Source organism: Nansenia antarctica, assembly GCF_963989245.1.
Source record: "Nansenia antarctica genome assembly, chromosome: 11".
NCBI lineage: Eukaryota > Metazoa > Chordata > Actinopteri > Argentiniformes > Microstomatidae > Nansenia > Nansenia antarctica.
The window spans coordinates 6094936-6121360 of NC_137681.1; the positions used below are offsets into that span (position 1 = coordinate 6094936).

General features: G+C 44.8%; 2 protein-coding genes across 2 annotated transcripts; one reads left to right on the plus strand and one right to left on the minus strand.

Moving 5' to 3' along the window:
* Nucleotides 1-553: 553 nt before the first annotated feature.
* On the minus strand, nt 554-11651 carry LOC308167505 (endoplasmic reticulum protein SC65-like; the record flags this gene model as incomplete). The annotated part of the gene is made up of 7 exons (XM_080541922.1): nt 554-703; nt 877-960; nt 6842-6987; nt 7487-7615; nt 9036-9202; nt 10891-11045; nt 11304-11651. The coding sequence occupies 7 exons, from the start codon at nt 11649-11651 to the stop codon at nt 554-556; spliced, it is 1179 nt and encodes a 392-aa protein (XP_080398048.1).
* A 5305-nt stretch (nt 11652-16956) lies between these two features.
* fkbp10b (FKBP prolyl isomerase 10b) lies at nt 16957-25285 on the plus strand (the record flags this gene model as incomplete). The annotated part of the gene is made up of 10 exons (XM_080541923.1): nt 16957-17153; nt 17644-17789; nt 19262-19451; nt 19827-19972; nt 21434-21623; nt 22197-22342; nt 22896-23085; nt 23462-23604; nt 24252-24415; nt 25100-25285. The coding sequence occupies 10 exons, from the start codon at nt 16957-16959 to the stop codon at nt 25283-25285; spliced, it is 1698 nt and encodes a 565-aa protein (XP_080398049.1).
* Between the last annotated feature and the right edge of the window lie 1140 nt (nt 25286-26425).

A 26425-nucleotide genomic window follows, 5' to 3' on the forward strand; every position in this document is an offset into this window, starting at 1 on the left:
ATTGAGATGAAACATTATACTAACAAAAACAATCAAACGTATTTTTGCTAAAACCTTGAAAATGTGACATTGTGTCATCAGATAACGTTAACAAAATGTTAAAGTTTTTAGCTCATCTTTTTTTTCCACATGTGACGAATGAAGTCATGACTATTTATATTTGCATTTTTGTACATGGTATATTTCTTAAAGTGAGAGCTCACTACTATGACTGTATTGTATTTCCATACCCTAATCAATTTGTACATGGAGGAGCACTGGATTATAAAATAATTCCTTAATGTTACTTGGCTAAACTCCCAAATGAGAACACTACAAGATGAACTAACTGCAGTGTGTAACAAGCTCACCTCAAGACAGAATCGTCTTCTGTAGTCCATAAGATGTCCTAAAGACGTCACCTGGACGTCCTAGAAAGACGTCATCTGAACCCACATTCCGGCTTCCCTGAGGACGTCTTTTGGACTGTTTACTGGGACCTCAGCTATGTCATTCCAAGCAGAGTCCCTCTGGTGAATCGAAAGGTCTTTGACGTTCCTATGTTGCGGTTCCATTAACCAGAGTTCGCAGTGTCACCTTTCCCCTCGGGCTGCCACCACTTGGCGTTGAAGGACTCCTCATAGTCTCCCACACCCTCAAACTCTACGTCAGGTGAGTCTTCGGCGTCCGTTGAGCCTCCAGCTTCCTCTGGGCCCGAGAAGTCCTAGAAGACAACAATCCCCACAGACACACTATGAGTCCAAGTTATACAGGCATTGGCATAATTAGCTACAGTATGTATCCATGTTTGTGTTATTTAGGGTATGTCTATGAGTGTGTCATTGTAGAGTTATGTACAACCTCAGGAATAGCCTTGAGCTTCAGGACCCTACGTACCTCGTTGTCCGACTGTAAGTAGTTCTCTGCCAGCGCCAGCATCTGCTTCTGTGTGGTGGTCTGGTTGTAGTACCTCAACGCCTCCTGTTCAGAGAGGCCCATGTATATAAGAACTTGCTTTATTAGGAATAACCCCTTGAGATAATGAGATATGATATCTCGTTTTCGAGGGGGTCCTATGCAACAACAATAAAATAACAAGACGATTAGACAACACATTTAACAAAAAAACAAGAGAAGAAAAAATACAAATACATTAAAATAAACAAAAACTAAAGTAACGACAGGACAGATGAACCACACAAGACATGACAAGCAAAATAACAAAACAGACTAAACAAAAACAAAAAATCTAAATTAGAACAAAACATAAAGAGCATACAGATGGATCTTTCACTGATTAGCAATAGAAGAATAGTAATGTAACCCATCACTACTTAGATCTACTATCCATGACTTAAGAGCACACGATTGTTAAAAGGGATTGATGCCAACAAGTGCATCTTCTCCAAGAAGCACTGAAACATCCAAATGTGTTGGATGTGGCATCAGAACCTGTATGGGGATGTACTGACTGCATTACTTGTTTGTTTATAAACCACTGCTGCAGGAGTTGAGCCAGACAGCGAGTTTATGTACAGTAGTGTGTCAGTGTGAGTTGCCTTAACATTCCTATATCCCCATGGTGATTTGGAGTGGAGGACAATGAGAGGGATTGTCCAGATCTGGGATTCCCATTATGAGGCCTACGCTAGGTCAAAGAAGAAGAGGAAGAGCCCGATTCCAAATAAGTCCTGTGGTCTTTACGCATAGGTTCCTCGTCAACGTGCCTTAATAGATGAATGGACCTATCGCTAAGCCACGCCCCAAAATAGAAATTGTCCAATCATATCACAGCAAAAGTCACGACAGGCAGAAAACTCAGACAAACAACTCGCTAATATCTGATGGTGAAAAGCTTCTAGACTAAATATTCTTGTCATCTTTAAAAAACTTGCTGTGGTAAATCAAAAATCTGAAATTTGCCAACTCCCGCCATTGTAAGTCATTGAATGTCATTCAGTCACGGTCAGTCCGTCAGTCAGTCACTGTCAGTGAAGCGTTGTTTGTTTGTCCGAGTTTTTAAAGGGGGGTGTAGTATATTGCTATGTTTAGCATAGATCTGGGATTGATTGCTATTGCCTCCGTAGCATTACATCTTGACAATGTTATCACCGATTGACTAGTGTGGTCTAGTGGTTGTTGAAATGGTGAATAAAGACGCACGCTGAACGTTGCTCCAGAGACCAGAGTCATTATTATTATAAAGTGTATCTTGTAAGTCCAGAGAGAACAGCAAGACACAACATGGTGTCAGAAGATGTGACTTCTTCACAAATATAAGGAATTGCGAGGCGCCGTCGATCTACGCAGAAACTTTGTGGAGAACTATAGATAGCATAGCATAGCATATAGCATAGCTATCGACCCTGTGCGACGTTCGTTCGTAGTAGCTAGCGAGTGAAAGCAAAGCATGGAACAGTTCAAGCCTCCCGCGCCGCTCATGCTCTCTGGAAACGTGAGTGAGAATTGGCGTCGGTGGAAACAACGTTTTGAACTGTATATGATTGCCACTGGTGCAGATGATAAAGATGAGCATGTGAAAATAGCCATCATGCTGCACACCATAGGAGAAGAGGCATTAGAGGTATATAATACATTCACCATTGATTTTGAAGACCCAGCATACGAGACAATGAAAGAGATCATGGATGCATTTGAAGCATACTGTATCCCCAAAAAGAACATTGTTTTTGAACGTCACCAATTCTGGTCCCATTCTATGTCAGAGGGAGTTAGTGTCGACAAGTTTGTGACTGAACTCCGTCAGAAATGCAGAGACTGTGAGTTTGGTGCAGGTGAGAATGACACATTGAGAGACAAAATGGTGTTTAGCCTAACTGATCCTCGCATGAAAGAGAGACTATTGAGAGAGACAGACCTAACCCTGGACAGAGCACTAACCATATGCAGAGCTGCAGAAGCTGCCAAGTCACAGCTGCAAGCTATGGGGACAGGGCACGCAGACGCCCCAGTTCAAGCACTGTCCAGAGGAACTACTAGCTACTCTGAGATGAGAAGAGGATACAGAAAACAAAGATCGTCAGGAAGAGCAAATGAGCAGACGGACAGCACAAACACATGCGGGAAGTGTGGAGGGACACACCCGCCCCGCCAATGTCCTGCCTTCGGGACCACATGCCACAAATGCAACAAGAGAAACCATTGGTCCAAAGTGTGTGGCGCACCACAGCATGGGACAGTCACAGCAAGGGATGTCAGTCAACTTGAGAGCGAGGTAGATTCTTTATTTGTAGGCTCAGTGTTCTGTGTTAGGGTAGATAAGATCACGCAGCAGACAGACAACGCGTGGTACACCACAGTCAACCTCAGAGACACCCCGGTCAGATTCAAGCTGGACACGGGGGCGGAGGCGAACGTGCTTCCAATGTGCATTTTCGAGGAGATACCGGGGCCCCCACGACTAAAGCCTACACAGACACTTCTCATTGCCTATGGAGGAACACGCCTGAAACCGAAAGGAACAGTGACATTCACGTGTGAGACACCCAATAGAGCAAGAGCAAATCTAGTTTTTTTTGTGACTGCACAGTCCACCACGCCCATTCTGGGCAGAGAAGCGTGCGAGACACTGCAGCTCGTGAGGAGAATAGAGACGCTTGCAGTCAAGGCACCAGCTACAAAAGAGGAGCTGGTGGAGCGGTACGCATCTGTCTTCAGTGGCCTGGGTGAGTTCCCCGGTGTGCACCACATACACACAGACCCAAGTGTGGCCCCAGTCGTCCACGGATGCAGAAAGATCCCAGTCAGTGTCGTGGACAGACTGAAAACAACCCTGAAAGAGCTTGTAAAAAAGGACGTCATAGCACCTGTGACAGACCCGACCGAGTGGGTGAATAGCCTCGTCATCACTGAGAAAAAGAACGGATCACTGAGGGTGTGTTTGGATCCTCGTGATCTGAATGAGGCAATCAAGAGGCAGCACTACTCGATACCAACCCCGGAGGAAGTCCAGAGCAAGCTCTCTGGGAAGTCAATATTCACGATCCTGGACGAGAAGGACGGATATTGGCAGGTGAGACTTGACGAGCCATCATCTATGCTGTGCACATTCAGTACGCCGTGGGGAAGATTCCGCTTTAAGAGACTTCCTTTTGGCATCAAGTCCGCCAGCGAAGTTTTTCAGCAGAAAAACTGTGAGGCTTTTGGAGACATCGAAGGAGTCCATATCATCGCAGACGATATGATAATCGCCGCCGCCACAGAAGAGGAACATGATGGCATCCTTCACAAGGTCATGGAGAGGGCACAGAGAGCCAACGTCAAGTTCAACAAGGAAAAAATCCAGTACAAAATCAACACCGTCAGATACATGGGCCACGTCATTACACCAGAGGGAGTGAAACCGGATGACACAAAGGTGACGGCCATCAACAACATGCCGCCACCAGAGGACAAGACAGGGCTGCAGAGGCTGTTGGGGATGACGAGGTATTTGGCTCAGTATATCCCTGATGAAGCTTCAGTGACTGCCCCGCTCAGACAGCTGCTGAGGAGAGATGCAGCTTGGCAGTGGAACCATGAACATGATGATGCTTTAATCAAGCTGAAGTCAGCCCTCACCAACGCCCCTGTGCTGAAGTTCTATGACCAAGCCATGCCTCTCACCATACAGGCTGACGCGTCGAAAGATGGACTGGGAGCTTGTCTTCTCCAGGAGGGGAGACCGCTGTGCTATGCCTCACGAGCTCTCACAGAAGCTGAGAGAAACTACGCCCAAATAGAGAAGGAGTTGCTGGCGATAGTGTTCGCAGCCAAACGCTTCCACCAGTATGTTTACGGCAACACTGTTACAGTCCAATCTGATCACAAGCCACTTGAAGTGATTTTTAAGAAACACCTGAGCAAAGCCCCAGCAAGACTACAGCGCATGTTGCTCCAGCTTCAACGGTATGATTTGAAAATAACATACACGCCAGGAAAAGACATGCACGTCGCCGACACCCTTTCCCGCGCGTTTGTCACCGAACAGGCCGACAGTGAAAAAGAGGACCTCTTCGAGGAGAGAGTGATCCACACGATGGAGGCTACTGCTGCCATGAGCTCAGACATGCTCAAGATGCTCAAAGAAGCCACAGCAGCTGACGAGACACTACAGGCAGTGGCTGAGAGACACCGCAGCGGCTGGCCCCAAAGACGACGTAGTGTGCCCGCCAGTCTCAACCAATACTGGCCTCAGCGGCACATTATCCACATCAGGGACGGACTACTGATGACCGGCGACAGAATTGTGATTCCTCAAGCCGCCAGACAGGTGATACTAGAGAGACTACACCTCGCACATCAAGGTATCCAGAGGACAAAGGCACAGGCCCGACAAGTCGTGTACTGGCCGGGAATGACTCGTGACATCGACAACGCAGTGGAGAGATGCTCTCCGTGTCAACAACTCCAACCACAGAACCAGAGAGAGCCCCTCATGTCACATGATATCCCTGAGATACCATGGCTAAAGGTCGGGGCTGACATCTTTGAGCTCCAGGGCCAGTCATACCTTATCGTGGTGGACTATCTGTCCAAGTACCCAGAGGTGCTCCATCTACCTGACAAGACCGCTCACACAGTCATCCGCAAGATGAAAGCAGTCTACGCGAGGCACGGGATCCCAAAAGAGCTGGTAAGCGACCATGTTCCTTTTGCAAGTGCAGAGATGAGGGAGTTTGCAGCATCCTGGGGAATACAGCTCATTCACTCCAGCCCTGCATATCCTCAATCCAACGGTCTGGCAGAGAGGATGGTGAAGACGGTCAAACATGCACTCAAGAAAGCTTTGCAGACCAACATAGACCCCCATCTAGCCCTGCTAGCATTGAGAAACACTCCAATAACAGGCACAGATGTTTCCCCAGCTCAGGTGCTTATGGGAAGAGTACTACGAAGCACGCTGCCCTGCTCTACAGCTGTTCTACAGCCAGCTACCCCGAGAGGAGTTCATGCCAGGCTGAAAGATCTCCAAACCAGACAGGAGCACTACTACAACCGCAACTCACAGCCCTTACCTGAGTTTGCTCCTGGTGCAACGGTTCACATGGAAACGAGACGTGGATGGATGCCAGCCAGAGTCCTAAACCAACGAGAAGAGCCACGGTCATACAACGTGAGAAGCCCGTCTGGTGTTGTCTTCAGAAGGAACAGACGTCATCTCAGGCGTATTCATCCAAGTCTGCATCAAGAGAGAGATCCTGAGCCACTGGAGCAGCCTGCACCTGTGAGCCCGCTGGGAGGACCCCCAGAGTCACCGGATCATCCAGCTCAGCACCCGTCCTCCTGTGAGGGCGAGAGCTCCACTCCTACCTGCCGCACCAGAAGTGGCAGAGCTGTGGTGCTTCCGGCAAGGTATCAAGACTTTGAGATGGGCCAACGCTGAAGGTTGTGCTCCACCAGGGTTAAGTACTGGTGACCTCTGTCCCTTAGTTTAGTTAGTTACTAGATGATAGTTGGACACATTTAGAAAGTGTGTGGTATGTTTACAAGTTTGATTTTACTCCAAGTGAAAGTTCACAAGTTACTGGACAAGTTATAGGACGTATAACTTTTCAGAGACTAATTTTCAGTTGACCCAAGAGAGACTTTTAATGCTTAAAAGGGGGGATGTAGTATATTGCTATGTTTAGCATAGATCTGGGATTGATTGCTATTGCCTCCGTAGCATTACATCTTGACAATGTTATCACCGATTGACTAGTGTGGTCTAGTGGTTGTTGAAATGGTGAATAAAGACGCACGCTGAACGTTGCTCCAGAGACCAGAGTCATTATTATTATAAAGTGTATCTTGTAAGTCCAGAGAGAACAGCAAGACACAACAGGGGGCGTGGCTTAGCGATAGGTCCATTGCCTCTTACCGTCCTGGGTGTGAAATGCCTGTCCTCCAGGCCCCACTGCTCCTGGTAGGAGCGGTAGTACAGCATGTTCTCTTTCATGACCACATCCTCCGGGTCGAAGAGGCCGTAGCTGGACGCACAGGGGGCCGCACTGCGTGCCTCATTCACTGCATGGGGAGAAAATATTAATAATCTATCGATCAGTCCTGAAAAGAGACATCACTATTTTTGTTATTTTTAATGAATGAATGAATGAATGATCTTTATTGTCATTGTAACAGGTACAACAAAATGTAAATGCAAACCCTAGGTGCTAACAAACAAACACAGTCCTAAGATAATAAAAAAACAAGAATGAGACAAATAGACATAAATAGGGGGGGATATGTGATCGGTAGACATCTGAGAATGTATCTATTATGTGAACTTCTATACTTCTATACACTATATGGCCTATTCACAGGGGGGAGTTAGCATGTAACTGTACTTTTTTTTTGTTGAGTGCAAGATAATGAATATACTGTATGAATGAAGTCTGAAATTCCTCGGGTGTGTAAATCATTGAGATTTCATTGTAATGTTGTTTGTTGTCAGCAGGGGCTTAATGTTAATGTTGGTTTTTGCACATTACTCACAACTATCGACTTTCAGCATGTTGGTACTTACACTTATAATAAGAGAATTGCAGGTAATGGTACATGGTTGCCATGAATTTCTCCACAAAGAAGCCACCCACGTTTGGCATCAGGTTTTCTTCACACTTCACCTTGCACTTCAGAGCTTCAACATAGGCGTCTATGAAGGAGAGAGCCAGGAGAGGGGTGAGTAAGCAATGTACCATGAGAGGAAAGGGGTTGTGGAGACATTTACCACTGGTACAGCTGTTGTGGGAAAACCCTGTACAGTGGTAAACGTCTCCACAACCCCCGCCCTCGAATGGTAAATTGCTTTTCTACAACAGCCACCACATAATATAAAAAAATACACAGTTGTAACATTAAATTCATTTATTTACAATCATCAGGGCTCTCAAGTCTCACGCATTGGGCGTGAGACAAGGTGTGGCGTGTGAGCGTGTGAACGGGTTGAAATGCGTGTGTCTCACGTCCCTAAGCGTTAGATTTGAGAGCCCTGTATTTACAATCATTAATCGTTTCAGAATACATATATCCTTCCGCCACAGAATATAGTCCCATAAAGTCCCACAAAGATCAATGATTGCATTGTAGGTCAGCACAGGTGTTCTTAATCAGATTGATGGGGAGGCGCATTGATACTGGAAATGCGGTTGGAGCTGAAGGGAGTTGGGGTATTTACCACTGTTGCTAGCCAATCAGAATCCAGTATCCAAACATGCTGTTGTAGAAGGAGAGTTTTGTCATTGGTGGTGCCTGGCCTAGGGTGAGGGCTGCGTGGGTAACTCATCAAAAAAGTATAGAAAGAGCACTCTCAAATTATCCCCTTGATATTCACCATAACCATAAATCAAGAACAAATAGCTCATGTTATTTCTCATCAGTTCAGAGGATGTGGTTAGACCTCAAAACAAACAACAACTGAAGATGACTGCAGTACTGGTCTGGCAGGGCGTCACCAGAGAAGACAACCAGCGTCTGGTGGGGTCAATGGGTCACAGACTTCAGGCAGTTATTTCATGCAAAGGATTGTCGACTAGATACTAAAAATGTGTGCTTAATTAAGACATTATATGAATCTGTCTCATTACTTATGGTGCCCTTAATGTATGTCTAAAAAGTGTTGTCATTTCTAAATCGTGAAACCAATATGAACTGTATACAAATACCACCATACAAGCTTAGAACCTCTACTCTAACCTTGTAGTACTTTGCAAATCCTTACTTTTGGAGTATAGAGCCAAAAGAAGAAGAAATGCTTCACTTCCCATTACTTACACAGGGTACTTTACTGTATCACACCCTGGGAACAGAAAACTAGTAGAAGCACCAGACATCCTTCCCAGTAAACAAAGAGTCCAAAAGACGTCCTCAGGGAAGCCGGAATGTGGGTTCAGATGACGTCTTTCAGGACGTCCAGATGACGTCTTTAGGACGTCTTATGGACTACAGAAGACGATTCTCCTAAAGACGTCATCTGGACGTCCTAGAAAGACGTCATCTGAACCCACATTCCGGCTTCCCTGAGCACGTCTTTTGGACTCTTTGTTTACTGGGTTAGTTCATGGAGCCGTACTGACCTGCTATAGTGGGGTAGAGGTCTTTGATGAGGGGTACTTCGCTGGCGCCCTCGCACCCCGCCTGGCACAGCTCATACTCCTGGAGGTACTGGCCCAGGGCCCGCTCCATGAGACCCACGCTGCTGCCGAAGTCTCCAGAGCCGAACAGATTCACCGCCTTCAGGAAGCTGCCCTGGAGGGGTCGGAGGGCATGGTCAACGTGGGGTAGTGGTCCCAGTAAACAAAGAGTCCAAAAGACGTCCTCAGGGAAGCCGGAATGTGGGTTTAGATTACGTCTTTCTAGGATGTCCAGATGACGTCTTTAGGACATTTTATGGACTACCGATTGTCTTCTGTAGTCCATAAGGCGTCCTAGATTGTCTTCTGTAGTCCATAAGACGTCCTAGATTGTCTTCTGTAGTCCATAAGACGTCCTAGATTGTTTTCTGTAGTCCATAAGACGTCCTAAAGGCGTCATCTGAACGTCCTAGAAAGACGTCATCTGGATGTCCTAAAAAGACGTAATCTGAACCCACATTCCGGCTTCCCTGAGGACGTCATCTGGACTCTTTGTTTACTGGGAGTGGTGGCCTATTGGATAGTGAGTTGGACTGGTGATCAGAAGGGTCATGAGTTCAAATCCCACCTGGGAACACCACCACTAGTGTGCGCCCTTGAGTAAGGCCCTTAGCCCTCAGTTACTCCATGGAGACTGTCCCTGTAATCTGTAATTGTAAATCGTTTTGGATAAAAAGCGTCTGCTAAATGGTTAAAATGTAAATAAATAAATAAATGCGCAGCCATTGGACACAAACCACTGGAACAGTGTGAAGGAGAGTGGAGGGGATTCACTGATGAACGACAGACCTCCTCCTCCTCCGAACTGCTGACAGTGTCCTGATGCAAAGCTGCAAGCATGTGTATAAATATAAATATGGACGCCATTTAGCAGACGCTTTTATCCACTGCGTCTTACATTGCAGTGAGTGCATATACTTCAGTATATATGATCCCAGTGGGAATCGAACCTAGACCGTCATCACTATAACATTTGGTTCCTAAGATAACAAACTACAGTGCTCTGCTGCGTAAGTAATGGGACAGTGAAGCGTTTTTGAATGTGAATGTGTCAGACACGACCATGCGCAGAATACGTCACCAGACAAATTACAGACGCTTCACTGCAAGGTGCAAACCACAAATTATCCTCAAAAGGGACGGTTAGACTACAGTTTGCTAAGAAAAAGAAATACCTAAAAAGCCTGCAGAGGTCTGGACAAACGTCTTGTGGACAGATAGGATGAATATGATCATGTACCAGAATGATTGCAAAAGGAAGGATTGGAGAAAAGATGTACAGCATACCACCTCATCTGTGAAGGGGTGTGTTTGGGCATGTATAGCAGTCACTTAAACAATGCAAAGGATTGTCAACCAAATACAAAACATGAGTGCTTAAGTTGATGAATCTGTCCTATTACATTTGGGTACCCTGAAATAGGGGGACTATGCATAAAAAGTGTTGTAAGTTCTGAATGGTGAAACCAATATGTACATTTACATTTTTGGCATGTAGCAGACGTAAAGGCATCTAACGCCTTTATCCAAAGCGACTTACAACACATTTTAACTAAGCAAGTGAATAATCTATCCACCAGTCGTAGCAGGGAAAAGTAATCTATTCCCGGGCCAGGGGCCATTGGCAGTCGTAGCTTCTTGCTAGAATTTCCATCCAATAAGCGCTGAGAAGCTCTACTTTAGCTCTACCTCGTCATATTTGTTTGATTTAAAAACCAGACATTAAGAGCTTCATGGTCCCAATGCCGTCAATGTATATCAATGAACTGAGGGAAAGTTATCTGACCATTTAAATCACCTCACCTCATACGGCCGTTCCTCCTGATCAATGAGATAGCCCTCCAAGTCAAACTGGCTCTTGTAGTGGTCCATGTGCTGCGTCATCAGAGGGTCCTCAGGGTTCTTCTGTAGGTAGGTGTGGGCGCAGGACACCGCCTGGTGTATCTCATCCTTCTATGGGAAACAACAGCAGGCTTGAGTACTGAGGGGTGTTACAGTATGTCCTACCAGTGGAACAGAAATGGTCAATGAGTTGTATCTTTATTGTCCAAGGTGATTTCCTTTTCTTGTCTCTTAGCCAATAGGAGAGGAATCCACTTGGCACTCCAGCCAGGATATCTTCACATGCCATAATAACTTCATGATGTGACATCAATGGAGACATCATTTAATACATGAATCCCAAGACAAACCCATGATGATTCAACTTACCTGGAAATGAGCAAAGTACATGTAACGGTATGGTAACCTTCTCTCGAAATCATCCGTGATCTTTTTCTTGGGGAAAGGGAGGGAGAGTGCAGGGAAGTGCGTGCTACACTTTTCCAGGCACGACGCACGCATCACAACGCGCCAGGACACCTGGAGGTCCCCGTCGGCCACCACCGAGTCCCCCTCTGGCTCGGGTCGCTTTTTATTACAGTGTCTAACGCAGTATGTCACACTGTCCCTCAGAAGCCGGTGAAGGCGTAAACTTAATTCCATATATTTGATACAGTCCGTCCAGTTTTCTGCGGCATAGTGGTCCAAGGCTTGTCCGTACGCCGATTCCAGAGGCATCAATTCGTCTTTCGGGAAAGCCCTGAAATGGTAGTGGTCGTACTGCGCGACCACTACAGAGGCTAAACCAAATAATAATAGGACTGAAAATATAATAATTCCTTTGACGACATGGGGATTGGCGACCATGATCGACGGATTTATTCCATGCTACCAAAACGGGTTGAATTGCGCGTTAGTCGTCCCTCCAGCCCAAACAGAGTTGTGTTTCTCATGGAGTCTGGGGGAGAGGGGGGGTTTGGCAAACCGCTTAAGGGGTCTCAGGGAATTCCGGAGTTGGACAGTTGTATATTATGGAGGGTCTGTCTCGGGTTTCTCGCTGTCGTAACGCCCACCTGTCTTTGGAACCATTGTCGGTGTTCAAAACAGTAATTTGAACCCCCACCTAGAATTGCCTTGGATGGGATGAGGGTGTTTTAACGATGTCAAAGTGTATGTTATAAAGAACAGTCTACTTCCAATGATTGATTGAAGGCTATTATGCTAGTATTAACAGTGCAGAGGGGCAGTGGCACAGCGCACAGCAGCTGCTCGGTCCAAACATGGATGAGGCTATGCGTCTATAATTGGGTGAGTTTACAATTGTATTTCATTACATCAAATGGCACTACATGTAGACCACTTGTCCTTGCTGGTTCCAGGCCGTTGGCCTCACATTGTTGAGTGAATGCTCGTATTTGGATTTACGCGCGCCTGTTTGACCGCTTCACCTTTTGGAAAATAATGTCCAAGAGGGATTGCTGGGGTCAACAGCGCAATCCCTCTTGGGCCGACCTGAGACCTCGAAGTAGTGTCGCCCTAGAACAGCCCAAGAACAGCCCTAGAACAGCCCTAGAACAGCCCAAGAACAGCCCAAGAACAGCCCAAGAACAGCTCTAGAACAGCCCAAGAACAGCCCTAGAACAGCCCTAGAACAGCCCTAGAACAGCCCAAGAACAGCCCAAGAACAGCCCAAGAACAGCCCTAGAACAGCCTTAGAACAGCCCTAGAACAGCCCTAGAACAGCCCTAGAACAGCCCAAGAACAGCCCAAGAACAGCCCTAGAACAGCCCTAGAACAGCCCAAGAACAGCCCTAGAACAGCCCTAGAACAGCCCTAGAACAGCCCTAGAACAGCCCTAGAACAGCCCTAGAACAGCCCTAAAACAGCCCTAGAACAGCCCAAGAACAGCCCAAGAACAGCTCTAGAACAGCCCTAGAACAGCCCAAGAACAGCCCAAAAACAGCCCTAGAACAGCCCAAGAACAGCCCAAGAACAGCCCAAGAACAGCTCTAGAACAGCCCTAGAACAGCCCAAGAACAGCCCAAAAACAGCCCTAGAACAGCCCTAGAACAGCCCTAGAACAGCCCTAGAACAGCCCAAGAACAGCCCTAGAACAGCGCTCTGGTGCTCTGACCTGGTTTACGCTTTCGACCTCTGTCCGGCTGCTACAGTTGCAGCAGAGAAGGTCCATAATGTGAATATGGTAATAATCATTAATAAAGTGAACCTAATAACTATGTGCAGCGACAGCCCTATAACAATTACCATCCATGTAGTCTCGTTCTTACTAGGGTTGGGGGTCAATTCCAATATGAATTGAAATGTATGGGCCAATTCCTGAATTTAGTAGGCTAATGAAGAGGAGAATTTACTATTAATTGAATCACTCTTAAAAAGATGTAATGTAATTTACTTACATTGGAATTTAATTGAACTGGAATTAAATTAACTTCTCAACCATTGAAATGTGACTTTTCAAACTTTTTGAATTGTAATTTTACATATTGCATAGGCTAATGTATGTAATTTGGAATTCATATTTAATTACGAATGTACTGTTTTCTATTAAAGTAAACTACATTATTTGTTTTTAATAACTTGCAGTATAGCTGAGCTCAGTAACAATAAATAATGAACAACAGTTCTATTCAGATATCTAATCAAGGAAGCTAATGGTTTTAGGTGACTTATGACTGGGATGTAAGAGAATTAAGCAAATGAAATTGGTCTAAGTAGGAGATTGTTGTGGAGGAATATTGAATTTGGAATTAAATGAATGAATGAATGAATGAATGGTCTTTATTGTCATTGATATAGTACAGGTACCAAACAACGAAATTTGGGAGGGGGGGGGCTCCCCTGGTGCTAGGAAAAAAAAAACTAAAAACAAGAAGGGAAAAGAGCTGGTTTACATAAAATAAAGGCTATGTACACTATCCACTATACTATACTATACAAATAAAACACTGTGCTGTACTCTATGCTATGCTATACCTATTCTAACATTTCCTATTCTCTGAACCTTATGTACCCTAGGGTTGTCATATTGCACATAGTGTTATTGCACATTCATTTAAAGTGTCGCAGTTTGCAGGTTTGAAATGTACACAGTTGTGTTTCAGTATTACACTTGATTTCAATCTAGTAGCTGCCATCAATTTGACTAGATTGTCCAGGGCCTAGAACCTAGGTCTTTGCTGTGTTCAGGGCCTGAATGGCCCTGGGGTAGAAGCTGAGCTTCAGTCTGTTTGTCCTTGCGAACATGGTCCTGAACGGAATTAAGGGGAATTGAAAATGGAATTAAGGGGAATTGAATTGATTATGAATTAGACAAGAGTATCTGGAATTCAATTGAATCCTGAAAAATTGAGTTGACTTTGTGGAATTGACCCCAACCCTAGCCCAACCCAACCTTGGATCACTAGGTCGTCATTTAATATTGTGCATGACCTTGCAAAGACGCAATCGTATATGGTGGGGTCCACTCAAATCTCAAGCCGAGGTTGTCTTCAACGTGGTTGTCTGGGTCTGTGATGTGAAGGCGATGCAGGATATCAGTCTGGCTGGCATCCTCCCCAAATGACATCTTGACCGCAGACTGGCTGCAGAGGGTTGTGGTGGGGAAGTTCAGCTTCTCTCCCCCCTCCTGTTAGCGTGGGAATCATACTGGTGTCAAATCACGGCCACCAAAGAGGATCTTAAACGTGGCCACAACATGCTGACCGCTGTCATTCCTGGTGGGTGCACAAAGGTGAGGTGGGACCAACCTTCCAAAGCCAGTCTACATGAGTCTTACGACAGCTGGATGGCCGGGGGGGGGGGGGGCAAGGAGTACACCCTCCTCAGGGAAGCCGGAATGTGGGTTCAGATGACGTCTTTCTAGGACGTCATCTGGACATCATCTGAACCCACATTCCGGCTTCCCTGAGGACGTCTTTTGGACTCTTTGTTTACTGGGACAGTTTGCGGAAACATGAGAGCCGCCTGTTTGTGAACTGGGAGCTGCACGCATGGGACAAGCTATCAGGAGCTGGTGACTATATCGTTAAAGGTGTGTTGACCAGCAGAGAGGACCATCTGATCCACTGTTTCAGGAAGGGAGAGCCCTGGTCTATGGGGAGAGTGCTGCTGTCCAACAGAAAGGTTTTTTGATGAGGTAGTTGACAAAGCAGAGCTGGTCCTCTGAGGCTCTCTCCACTCCAGAGCTCTTCATCCTCCATCATGCTGAACCCTCAGCATGTGTTCATATAACCATGACCACATCACCCCTGTCCTCCAAAACCTGCACTGGCTCCCGGTCAAATACAGGACCCAATTCAAAATCCTACTCACCACTTACAAAGCCATCAACAATCTGCCCCCCTCCTACCTTGCCGACCTCGTCCCCCTCCACACCCCCTCCCGTTGCCTCAGGTTTGACGACCAAACCACCCTCCAGACCACCAGGACCAAGCTCCGGACCTGGGGTGATAGGGCCTTTTCAGCCGCAGCCCCGTCCCTCTGGAACGCCCCCTCCCCAACCACATCAGACAGGCCAACACCCTGCCAACATTTAAACAGGCCCTCAAAACCCACCTCTTCAAGCTCGCCTTCACCAGTTAACCCTCTCCCCCTCCCCCTCCCCATGTGTCCCCAGCACTACCTCTGGACTTGCTTGTTCAAAGAGAAAGATTCACCCTCCATACGCTGCAGACTAAATGGTCGGTGCCTCATTTGCGAGGCCTCAACCTCTCAAACTGCCCTGCAGAAGGACAGAGTCTGTAGGTCCAGATTGCTAAAAGACTCAAACAAATCTGCTATTGGACTATTGTGAGAGCCCCCTACAGACGGTTTGCAGATGTTCAACTATCAACAAACTGCTGAAATACATGTTTTTAAATCGGACAGCTAATACATACAGTAGCTGATCATTTTGGGGATTGTTTTTTTACCGATTTGACTTAAATATCACCACATCCACACCCCAGAGAAGCAAAGTAACACAACTGCGTCAGTAGGCTATTAGTCATGCTCAACCATGGCATTTATGATTTAGTGTTACAGAATACCTTGCCAGTCTTGCCCTGTTCTTTCTCTGGTTTTGCTGAGCCGCCTTCACCTCCTCCTTTTATTGACATTTGACAATCTGAAAGAATAGGAAATGCTTTTCAAAACGTGTTGGTATCTCCACATATTTCACTGTACAATACACCATCCTTGAAGCAGTCTGCAATGCAAACTATCCAATGTTACAGAAACAATATTTTTGGAGCACAATTTGCACAATGGTAGCCTGTGTGAACGTTTGTTGTATCAGTTTCAACAGCTCGAACATTTCGTGAAAATGTGGAAAACATGATAATGGCAAACAAGTTAATAAAAAAATAAATAATAATCCTGTAGCCTACATTGTGGACTGCAATATTTTAGTAAAGTTACCCATAAAGTGTCATCTCTTTGGGTGTCACACCGTCATTCAACAATAAGAAAATGTGTAAACAAATCAACCACGTTTAAAGAAAATTAAAGTTTGTATTATGCATGTTTATTGCATTGTTAATTGTTATTATCTTGACTATTAATTAGAGAATCGTCATCACAATAATGATAGATTCGATCATCAAAGGCCTCAGGCTGTAAAACGCATGTTCCCATGCAAAATCAAACTATGTTTCCCTTTCACATCGGTTGCCTGCGTGTATCATCATTCAATTATGTTTAGTTTTTTCCAGAAATGTGTCTATATGAGGCTTATCACGTCTCAAAGGAGTGCGGGTTACGCTGCGTCGCGCTGCGCTGTGCCACCTAGTGTAAGCAGACTGGAGACTGTCCACGTTTACAACATTCCTTGCCAGGAGAGTTCAGCCCCCCTTCCTCGGGTTAGCCCCCCGTTCTCCTCCGAAATCTCTCTCTCTCGGTGCAGTTTCAGTGGAGAGAAGAGCGAATGCGTGGAGGAGAGTGAAGTGTTTCCAGACGAATGCAGGCCCACAGTTAACAGTTTTTATTTTATTTTTATTTATCATTTGAATCCGTTTTTTAAGGATTCCACTAAGACTATTTAAAGATGTTGTTTGCAAGCTGTGTTTTAATAGTAATCCTCAGTGCGTTGTGTCCTGACGTGCGGTGCAACCCTACCATCGGCGACATCGTCGTGGACAGATACTCGATACCCAAACTGTGTCCCAGAGAAGTGAAAAGTGGAGATTTTGTCCGTTATCACTACAATGTGACAATCCTGGGCGGAAAGACGTTCGATTCGAGGTAAACACGTAAAATACTATCTTCTTTGAGAAAAAAACGACATTTAAGTTTTTTTTGTTTTTGCTATTATTCATTAGAAGTTCTGCGTGTTGGTCTTACATGTATGGACTATAGTCTATCTATGAGGTCCTAAAAGCGCAACACCGTGTCATGTGGAAAAAAACTGCACAATGCCACACTCTTGTGCACGGCATGGGTTCAAGTGGGAGCAAAAGTGTCCGATTATAGATTATATACCTTGACTTATCGTACACAAACTGTGCAACTGAATTCATTGCAAATAAGTCTTCTTATCTGCAGCTATGCTATAAATGAAGTGCAGCATTGTGAGACTATTATACGACAAACGACAACGATGAATCAACGTATTACTCCTCGTCATAAAATGAGTGTATTATGTAGGCATAATTCTTTCCTTCCTTCCTGTTAAACCTCTCACTAACTCACTCCCCTCTCTCTCTCTCTCTCTCTCATGCCCTGGCCTGCTCAGCTATGAGCGCGGAGCTCCGACGGTGGGGCAGACCGGCCAGGGGCGCCTCATCCTGGGGGTGGATAAAGGGCTGCAGGGCATGTGTGTCAACGAGCGCAGGAGGCTCACCGTGCCCCCGCATCTGGCCTACGGAGCCGCGGGAGCAGGTAAACTACACTTCATCATTCAGCCCAAATCCTTTAGGCGGTGGCTGGAGTGGAGTGGAGCACTTTGAGCTGCAACGTTTGCAGGAAAAGTGCTATACAAATAAATATGTCTTATTATTATTATTATTATTATTATTATTATTTATTATTACTGTCAGACAGATAGAAAGAGAAAAAAAATAAGGAAAAAAGAGAGAAAATGTTATTCATATAAATTAATGTATTTATTACTGATATAGGCTACTAAAGGGATGCTTCACATTTTTAAATGTGTATCTGTTTTACCAGTTGTTGCAACAAGATAGATCCAGATAGATATAGGATGATCCGGACAGTTTTTACCTGCATATCTTTGTTTATTTATTGCAAGGATCCCCATTAGCTATAACCAGGCATGACCTACTTTTAGTGGGGTCCACATTTAAAACATTACAAATAACATTTTACATTTAAAACATACTTTAAATTACAAATATCAAACATTAAAACCTACATTACAAATATCAAACATTAAAATATATCATACATCATAGAATTTTACATTCGGCATAATATAAAACACTCTAAAACTATCTTTTTATTAAGCAGGTAGCTGCCCCTGTTCACTCTGTTGTAAACAATATAGATAAAGTACATATTTATACTGTAGTAGTATATTCTAATATCATGCAGAATTCTTCGTATATATTAATATGTAATCTTCTTTTTTATTCAGAAATACTTTTTTCTATGTCATGCACATTTTGCTGTTATATTTATATTTTACTATATTTTTGGCATTTAGCAGACGGCTTATTCCAAAGCGACTTACAATCAATACATTTGAATACTAAGCAAGTGAATCATCGATCCACCAGTCGTAGCAGGAAGAGTAATCCAGCTCAGGCCCGGGGCCTCTTCCGCCCTCATCCACACTGCTCGTATGTCCAGACTACCCAGATTACCCAGACTACCCAGCTCTTTTAGGACAGCAATGCCACTTCCTGTTTGGCAGTAGGGAGCACATTACTCCAGGAGAGAACACATGGGGGGAAATGCAGTTTCAAGACAATAATCGTCTTCACAATGAATTCAAAGACATTGTGTCTTACCTGATCTTTAATTTCCGTAAATTCCCAGTCCACTGACATTGAAATATGGACAGATATGCTAAAATACTTTTGTTTTTGTATGTAGGACCAGACTTTGGGGGCTGGTTTCATTGACGAGGGTAAAAGTGAGCATCCCTTTAAATAGCTGAATACATTTTAGTTGGCATCAAATCTCCCAAAATATACTTTCTGCTCATAGTTTCCATGCATTGGGTGTGAATATCACACCCGTCAGACGACAGAGTAGCCTAAATACCTTAAGATACACTTAAACGTTATTTCATACGCCTATATTATGATTGCCTTGGCGGGAAAACAGATTCCGATTTTCATTCGATTGTGTATTTGAATGTATGTCCCTCCCCCCATCCCCCCTACCAGGCGAGGTGGTCCCTCCAGACTCCACTCTGGTGTTTGACATTCTTCTGCTGGACCTCTGGAACAAGGCCGACCTGGTCCTGACCAACACCATCAGCACCCCCCAAGACTGCAAACGCTCCGTGATGCGGACCGACTTCGTCCGTTACCATTTCAACGGCACCCTCCTGGACGGCAGCACCTTTGAATCTAGGTGAGCGAGAGAGGGAGAGAGAGAGAGAGAGAGGGAGGGGGGGGGGGGGGGGGTAGGGATGGGAAGGATTCCATATGATATCACTGATGAATGGTTAGATGTAAAAATCTGAACTTTTTTATTGCTGAGTATATTCGCACATACAGGAAATTGACTTGGTGTGGTTGGTGCATAGGACATAAATATATTTAAAAAAAAAATATATATAATAAAATGTCTCACACCCTAATGTCTCTTAACCCTAACCCTGATCCCACTGCAATGTCCGAATGACAGCCCCCTGTCGTTTTTTTCTGTCTCTACTGTGTCTTCCAGATGTGTGAGGGGAGGGTGTGTGTGTGTGTCTGACGTTGCGCTTGTATGAGTCCCCTGTAGCTACAGTAGGCAGCAGACCCACGACACCTTGGTGGGGGAGGGCTGGCTGATCAAGGGCATGGATGAGGGTCTGCTGGGGATGTGCGTGGGAGAGACCCGGCACATCGTCATCCCTCCCTTCCTGGCCTACGGAGAGAAAGGATATGGTCAGTATAGACAAATACATTCCCACGGGTCCTTGAAATCCTTGAAAGTTTGTGAATTTGAGAAAAAAATAGTTTTTGAAAATAGACACAGGTCATTGAAAGTGCTTGAATTCCCTCTCTCTCTCTCTCTCTCTCTCTCTCTCTCTCTCTCTCTCTCTCTCTCTCTCTCTCTCTCTCTCTCTCTCTCTCTCAAAAAAAAGAATAAAACATATTCCAAAATGTTTTACTTAGCTCGTCAACTAGTTAATAAGTCTCTGTATTGCAGAGAAAAAAGGTGAAAGGTGCTTGAATTGATGTTTCAGAAAGTGTGGGAACCCTGAAAAAAGGGAGGAGGGAGAATCAACATGAGTCTTTCGGTATTGATATGTACCGCCTGTTTCTCTGAACAAGTATGAGATTAAATAAGATTCTACCGATTCAAATTGCTGCTAGAATAGTGGCAGTTAACTTACACTCCTTTGCTTTCCCTTCTTGTTTTTTAGTTTTTTTTTCTTTCCTAGCACCAGGGGAGCCACCCCTCCCAAATGTCGTTGTTTGGTACCTGTACTATATCAATGACAATAAAGACCATTCATTCATTCATTCATTTACTTATGAGAAACTCTTATTCAACTACCCCCTGAACTGTTTTAATTGAATAAGCCTACATACAGAAGTCATGAAAACTATGTTTAAAAACTATGTTTAAATGCAAACATATGCAGGGATGAATGTGTTTATTTTAGTTTTTAGTGTGCTTCCACAAAATGACAATGTTCATACCATCATTTTATGTTACCACCACAGACAAATAGGGCCACATAGCCATTATCTTATCTGTTAGTGAGCTGGAGGAAATCCTCTAATGATAGAGCTGCATCTAAGTACTACGGTTGGGTTCCTGACAGACCGACTGGTGTTGATTCACTGACTACAACTTAGTCAGTGGTCCACCGTGGGCTCTATTCTGTGGGGCGGCTGTGGCGCAGGAGGTAGAGCCATCGTGTAATGATCGCAAGGTTGGCAGATCGGCGGTTCGAGCCCCGGCTGACCACATGTCGAAGTGTCTGAACCCCAAATTGCTCCCAGTGAGCGGGTCGGCGCCATGCATGGTAGCTTGCCGCCATTGGTGTGTGAATGTGTGTGTGTGAATGGGTGAATGAGAGGCCGTTGTTACGCTTTGGGTAAAGGCGCTATATAAGTGCAGTCCATTTTTTTTTTCAGACAGTTATTGATACCTCTATTAGCATTAAGATCCCTCCGCCCATGTGTCCAGATGCAATGAGGACAGTGCTGTGCAATTACAAACGCCCTTAGAATGTGTGTGTGTGTATGTTTTGTGGGTGTAATGCTCAATTGATTGCTAAAATGATATTATAAGTGAGGTGTAGCGATTGGCAATTTATTATCTCTGGAAAAATTCTCTTCTAGTACAGTACTTTAAAGAAAGTGAAAGTGAACTCCTATTTTCTCTCTCTCTAGGTGCAGACATCCCCCCTCAGGCCACACTGGTGTTCGACGTCCTGATGGTGGACTTACACAACGCCAAGGATGACATCACAGTGGAAAGTCAGGTGCTCCCCGAGCCGTGCACACGCAAGTCCATCACCGGGGACTACATACGCTACCACTACAACGGAACCTTCCTGAACGGAGACACCTTCGACACCAGGTGAGCTATGTCCGCTTATCAGGGTAGAAGTTCCAGAACTCTTGGATATTACCCTAGTCTCAATCCACCCCTTAAATACTCCCTGGATCTGTGGTTAGAGCACTGAGGCCTATACCAAGGACAACTAACAGAGGCCTACTGGGTGTTTGCTTTTACTTGTGTCCAGTTTCTTCTAATATCAATGCAGAAGAAAAAACCCAAAAATATATATATAGTTCAAAGATTAACACAGTTAACACAGATGTACACAGTTGGCACTTAGCTTGAGACTGTATGTCAACTTGTATGTTCATGTTGTACACATAGAAAATGTAATTTAACTGCACACAGAGGAAAGCTTGACACAAATGTAGTAAAAAAAAAAAATCTAATGTTAGAATTTGAGGAGTTCTATTGACTACTAGTCAATATTGAGATAATTTCTTTGGCAACATTCTGAAATATTTCTGGGCAAAATATGACTCGAGATATAATAATAATATAATAAAACTCAAGAAGCTTTGGCGCATTTATAAAGGATTTACGGCTGCTTGCCGTACTGAATCCCACCCTCTTTCTTGCTCCGTTGCTAAGTTACCAGAGGAACAGCACATACAACACCTACATCGGGATGGGCTATGTGATCTCCGGCATGGACAAGGGCCTGCAGGGGGTCTGCATCGGGGAGAAGAGGAGGGTCATTCTGCCCCCCCACATGGCCTACGGAGAGCAGGGAGCAGGTAAGAGGCTGTATAGGAACTGTATATGAGTATGTCTGTCTAAACCTTGTTAACCATTATTCCTGTGCTGCAGTTTGAAGTGCAATCGCTCAATAGACCTATCGCTATGCCGCTGGTCTCGCCCCCCTTTGAAAACTCGGACAAACAAACAACGCTCGCACAAATTCTTCACTGACAGTGACTGACCGACCTAACCATGACTGAATGACATTTAATGACTTACAATGGCAGGAGTTCAAATTTCTGATTTACCACAGCAAGTAATAGACATGTTTTTTTTAAGATTATTAGATCTTTAGATTATTAGAATATTTAGTCTAGACATTTTTCACCATCCGATATATAAGCGAGTTGTTCGTCCGAGTTTTCTGCCTGTAGTGACTTTTTCTGTGATATGATTGGACAATTTCTATTTTGGGGCGTGGCTTAGCGATAGGTCTATTGTTAGCTGTTAACATCACAGAGAACAGAGGGATACTACCCGATTGTCATACGCAACATACAGTAGTTTATCTTGGTGTGGTTGTGTGACTGACTGACTCTGGTCATGTAGGGAAGGACATCCCCGGCTCGGCGGTGCTGGTCTTTGACATCCACGTCATCGACTTCCACAATCCCAAGGACCAGGTGGAGGTCCGGGTCACCCACAAGCCTGAGGTGTGCAACGAGACCAGCGACGCGGACGACCTCATCCACTACCACTACAACTGCTCTCTGCTGGACGGGACCCTCCTCTTCTCCTCGTGAGTACAACCACGTCAACCTGTCTAGACCAACCTACGGGGATACTGAGGTGCTTTAAAGCTCATATCAGCATCTACACAATTCAAATAAGAGCCTTTAGCATCGCTCTTTACCCATTTTTTGCTCTCTTTCTCTGAACCTCTGTTTCATGGCTCGAGCTGTTGTTGTTTTTTTGTTTGTTTTTTATCAGTTTCTTTCAAAATGACGTCGTTTGGATAAAAGCTAAATGGTTCAAATGTAAAAAATGATGTAAGTCTGTATCCCTTATGGGAATACTGATATACAGTATACAGTGTAACTGGTTACCACTAGGTTATTACACGGTTATGTGGTGTACTCCTTACCAGTGTTTTTGTTTTCCCTCACGCCCCTCAGGAGTGACTATGACAACTTGCAGGACGCGGTGCTGGGGGCGGACAAGGTCATCGACGGGCTGGACGAGGGTCTGCGGGGCATGTGTGTGGGCGAGAAGAGGGAGGTGGTCGTACCCCCCCACCTGGGTCACGGAGAAAAAGGGGGTGAGAAGACCCGTCACAGGGACGCACACCGAACAGCCATTTACATTTACATTTTTGGCATTTAGCAGACGCCTTATTCCAAAGCGACTTACAATCAATACATTTGACTGAGCAAGTGAATCATCAGTTCACCAGTTGCAGCAGGAAGAGTAATCTAGCTCAGGCCCGGGGCCATTGCCAGTCTCTGTGATATATATACTAAAACAATTTAAAGACACTGGAGAAACTGAGAAACAATACAAGGGGGGCAGTCGAAGTCTTAGGAGACACAGTATTGGGAAAAAGCAGGTGTCTCAGGAGACGCAGTGCTGGGGGGTAGTAGATGTCTCAGGAGGAGTAGTTAAGGTCCCCCCCCCAGCGGGGAGCCAGTGTAGTAAGAGAGGTGATCGGGCAGTACACAGTTATTGATGCCCTTAGGGGGCAGGAACACAAGAGTACCAGACGCCACATTTTCCACAGATAACGCAACATTTGTATGTGTACACGCACGCCACGCACGCAACCTCAACACTGACCCTCCTATATACACACACACACAACCTCAACACTGACCCTCCTATATACACAGACACACACACACACGCAACCTCAACACTGACCCTCCACCGTCTTTATTCAACGTCCGTCTCTCTCTCTCTCTCCTCCAGGCACCGACGTCCCGGGCAGCGCCGTGCTGCTGTTTGAGCTGGAGCTGGTGACCCTGCAGAAGGGCGTCCCAGAGGGGTACCTGTTCGTGTGGGTGGAGGAGGCCCCAGAACTGCTCTTCCAGGCCCTGGATTTCAACAAGAACGAGGAGGTGCCCGTGGAAGAGGTACGCTAAATAATAATAATAATAATAATAACTTTTTATTTGTTTAGCGCTTTTCCTGCAAACATTGCAGCTCAAAGTGCTCCAATTATCATATAATCATAATTGAATTATTTAGTCGTTTAAAGGCAATATTAAAAAGATGGGTTTTTAGTCTTGACTTTGCTGAGGTTGCATCCCTAATGTAAACTGGCAGTGCATTCCACAATTTGGGTGCATAAAAATTCATAATAATAATAATAATAAATAAACCAGGAAAAATAGGTTTAATGCTCCAACTTCGGGCTGGGTCGATATTATTGAATATAATGATATAATGATATTTGGAGCATATCGTGATATTGTTCAGTTACAGAGAATAGTCTGTGATGTGCATAAACCTCCAGGTGCTGTATGTGAATAACTACAAGTGCTAGGTCCTGCTTTTTCTGGAGGTTTTTGCTCATATAGTGAGTTTAGTAATATTGTGAATAAGGAAATCTGGATATCACCCAACCCTACATTAGTATCCAGGTGATTTAAGAGTACTGTAAAGACGAGAGGAACAAACCTGACTTACGCTTATCATGGCTATGAAACAACTGTGACTGTGTTTGTTTAAAAAATAAATGTAAAAATGTTGTGATTCTCCTCCTCCTCCTCACACTTCTCCCCTTTCGTTCTCTCAACTTATTTGAACCTTTCCAGTTCGGAGACTTCATCAAGCTCCAGGTGGCCGAGGGTAAAGGTCGTATGAAGCCGGGAATGGACGCCGATGAGGTCATCGCCGACATGTTTAGGAACCAGGACCGCAACAAAGACGGAGTGATCACGCCTGACGAGCTGAAGCTGAAGAAGGAAGAGGACAACGAGACCCTGCACGAGGAGTTGTGATGAGGAGCACACACACACACACACACACACACACACGCACACGCACACACACACACACGCACACACACACCCCCAGCCACCCACCCTCTCAGGACAGAACACATGCTGCAAAACATTCAAAGAGAGACATTTTTTCATACAGTGAAATATTTAATTCAGTGATACCATAACAGTTGTGCCATAACATTCCACAGAGTGGTGAAATAGTCTTACAGAAGTTCAGATTTTTGTTGCATGATTTGGTCATGTGTGACCCAAGTGATTGCATTTAAAAGTTGACCTACTGTACCAAACCAGCACCTTAATTGTCCCTGATGTTTACACCAATAAAACAGGTTTTTACAAAAATAATACTTGCAACTTTTCTTTAAGAGGTACAACAGCTAAACAGCCCTCAAACAGGAGTCTCAGAAGGAGCGTTGTGAGTACAGTACAGTAGTGTATATGTTACGGTACATGTGGGAAGACGGTACATGTGGGAAAACTAGGGTTAGGGTTAGGTGCTACATCCACTTAATACATGCTGGCATGTCTAACCCTACCCCTAACCCTAATCCTAACCCTAACCCTACCCCTAAACCTGACCCTAACCTTAACCGTAGCACCCTATCACCTAACCCTAACCCTAGTTTTCCCACATGTACCGTAACATATATATTAACCCTTACTGTACAGGCTTCATGGACAATATTTGGAGTATTGAATGCTTACAGTGGTACTCTCTCTTCAGAGGTACCCAACAAAAGAAGCCTACCCTTTTAACACTAGAACAGCCGTGCCTACTTTACCTGCTATAAGAGTCGCCTCGGGGGTCAAATGAACATAGTCTTTATGCTGGGAAGCAGCTATTTACATACAACGACCACTAGTTGCCTTTTCTTACACAGAAAAAACTGCAAAATAGCTTTATACCAGCTTATCCTGGTGTGATTTAAAAAATGTAAGGATACTGGGCGGTGGAACGCACATATCTAGGAAAAGTCATGAAAGGAGGGTCCTGAAATTTGATCGAGTGCAAAGATATAAACAGTTTTTACTCACAGGGTCAAATTGACCCCACCCATGGCTGTTCTGGTGTTAATGAACCCATCTTAAAAGGCCGTAATCCAGAGCGTATAGAAATATAAAGCAGAATTCCAT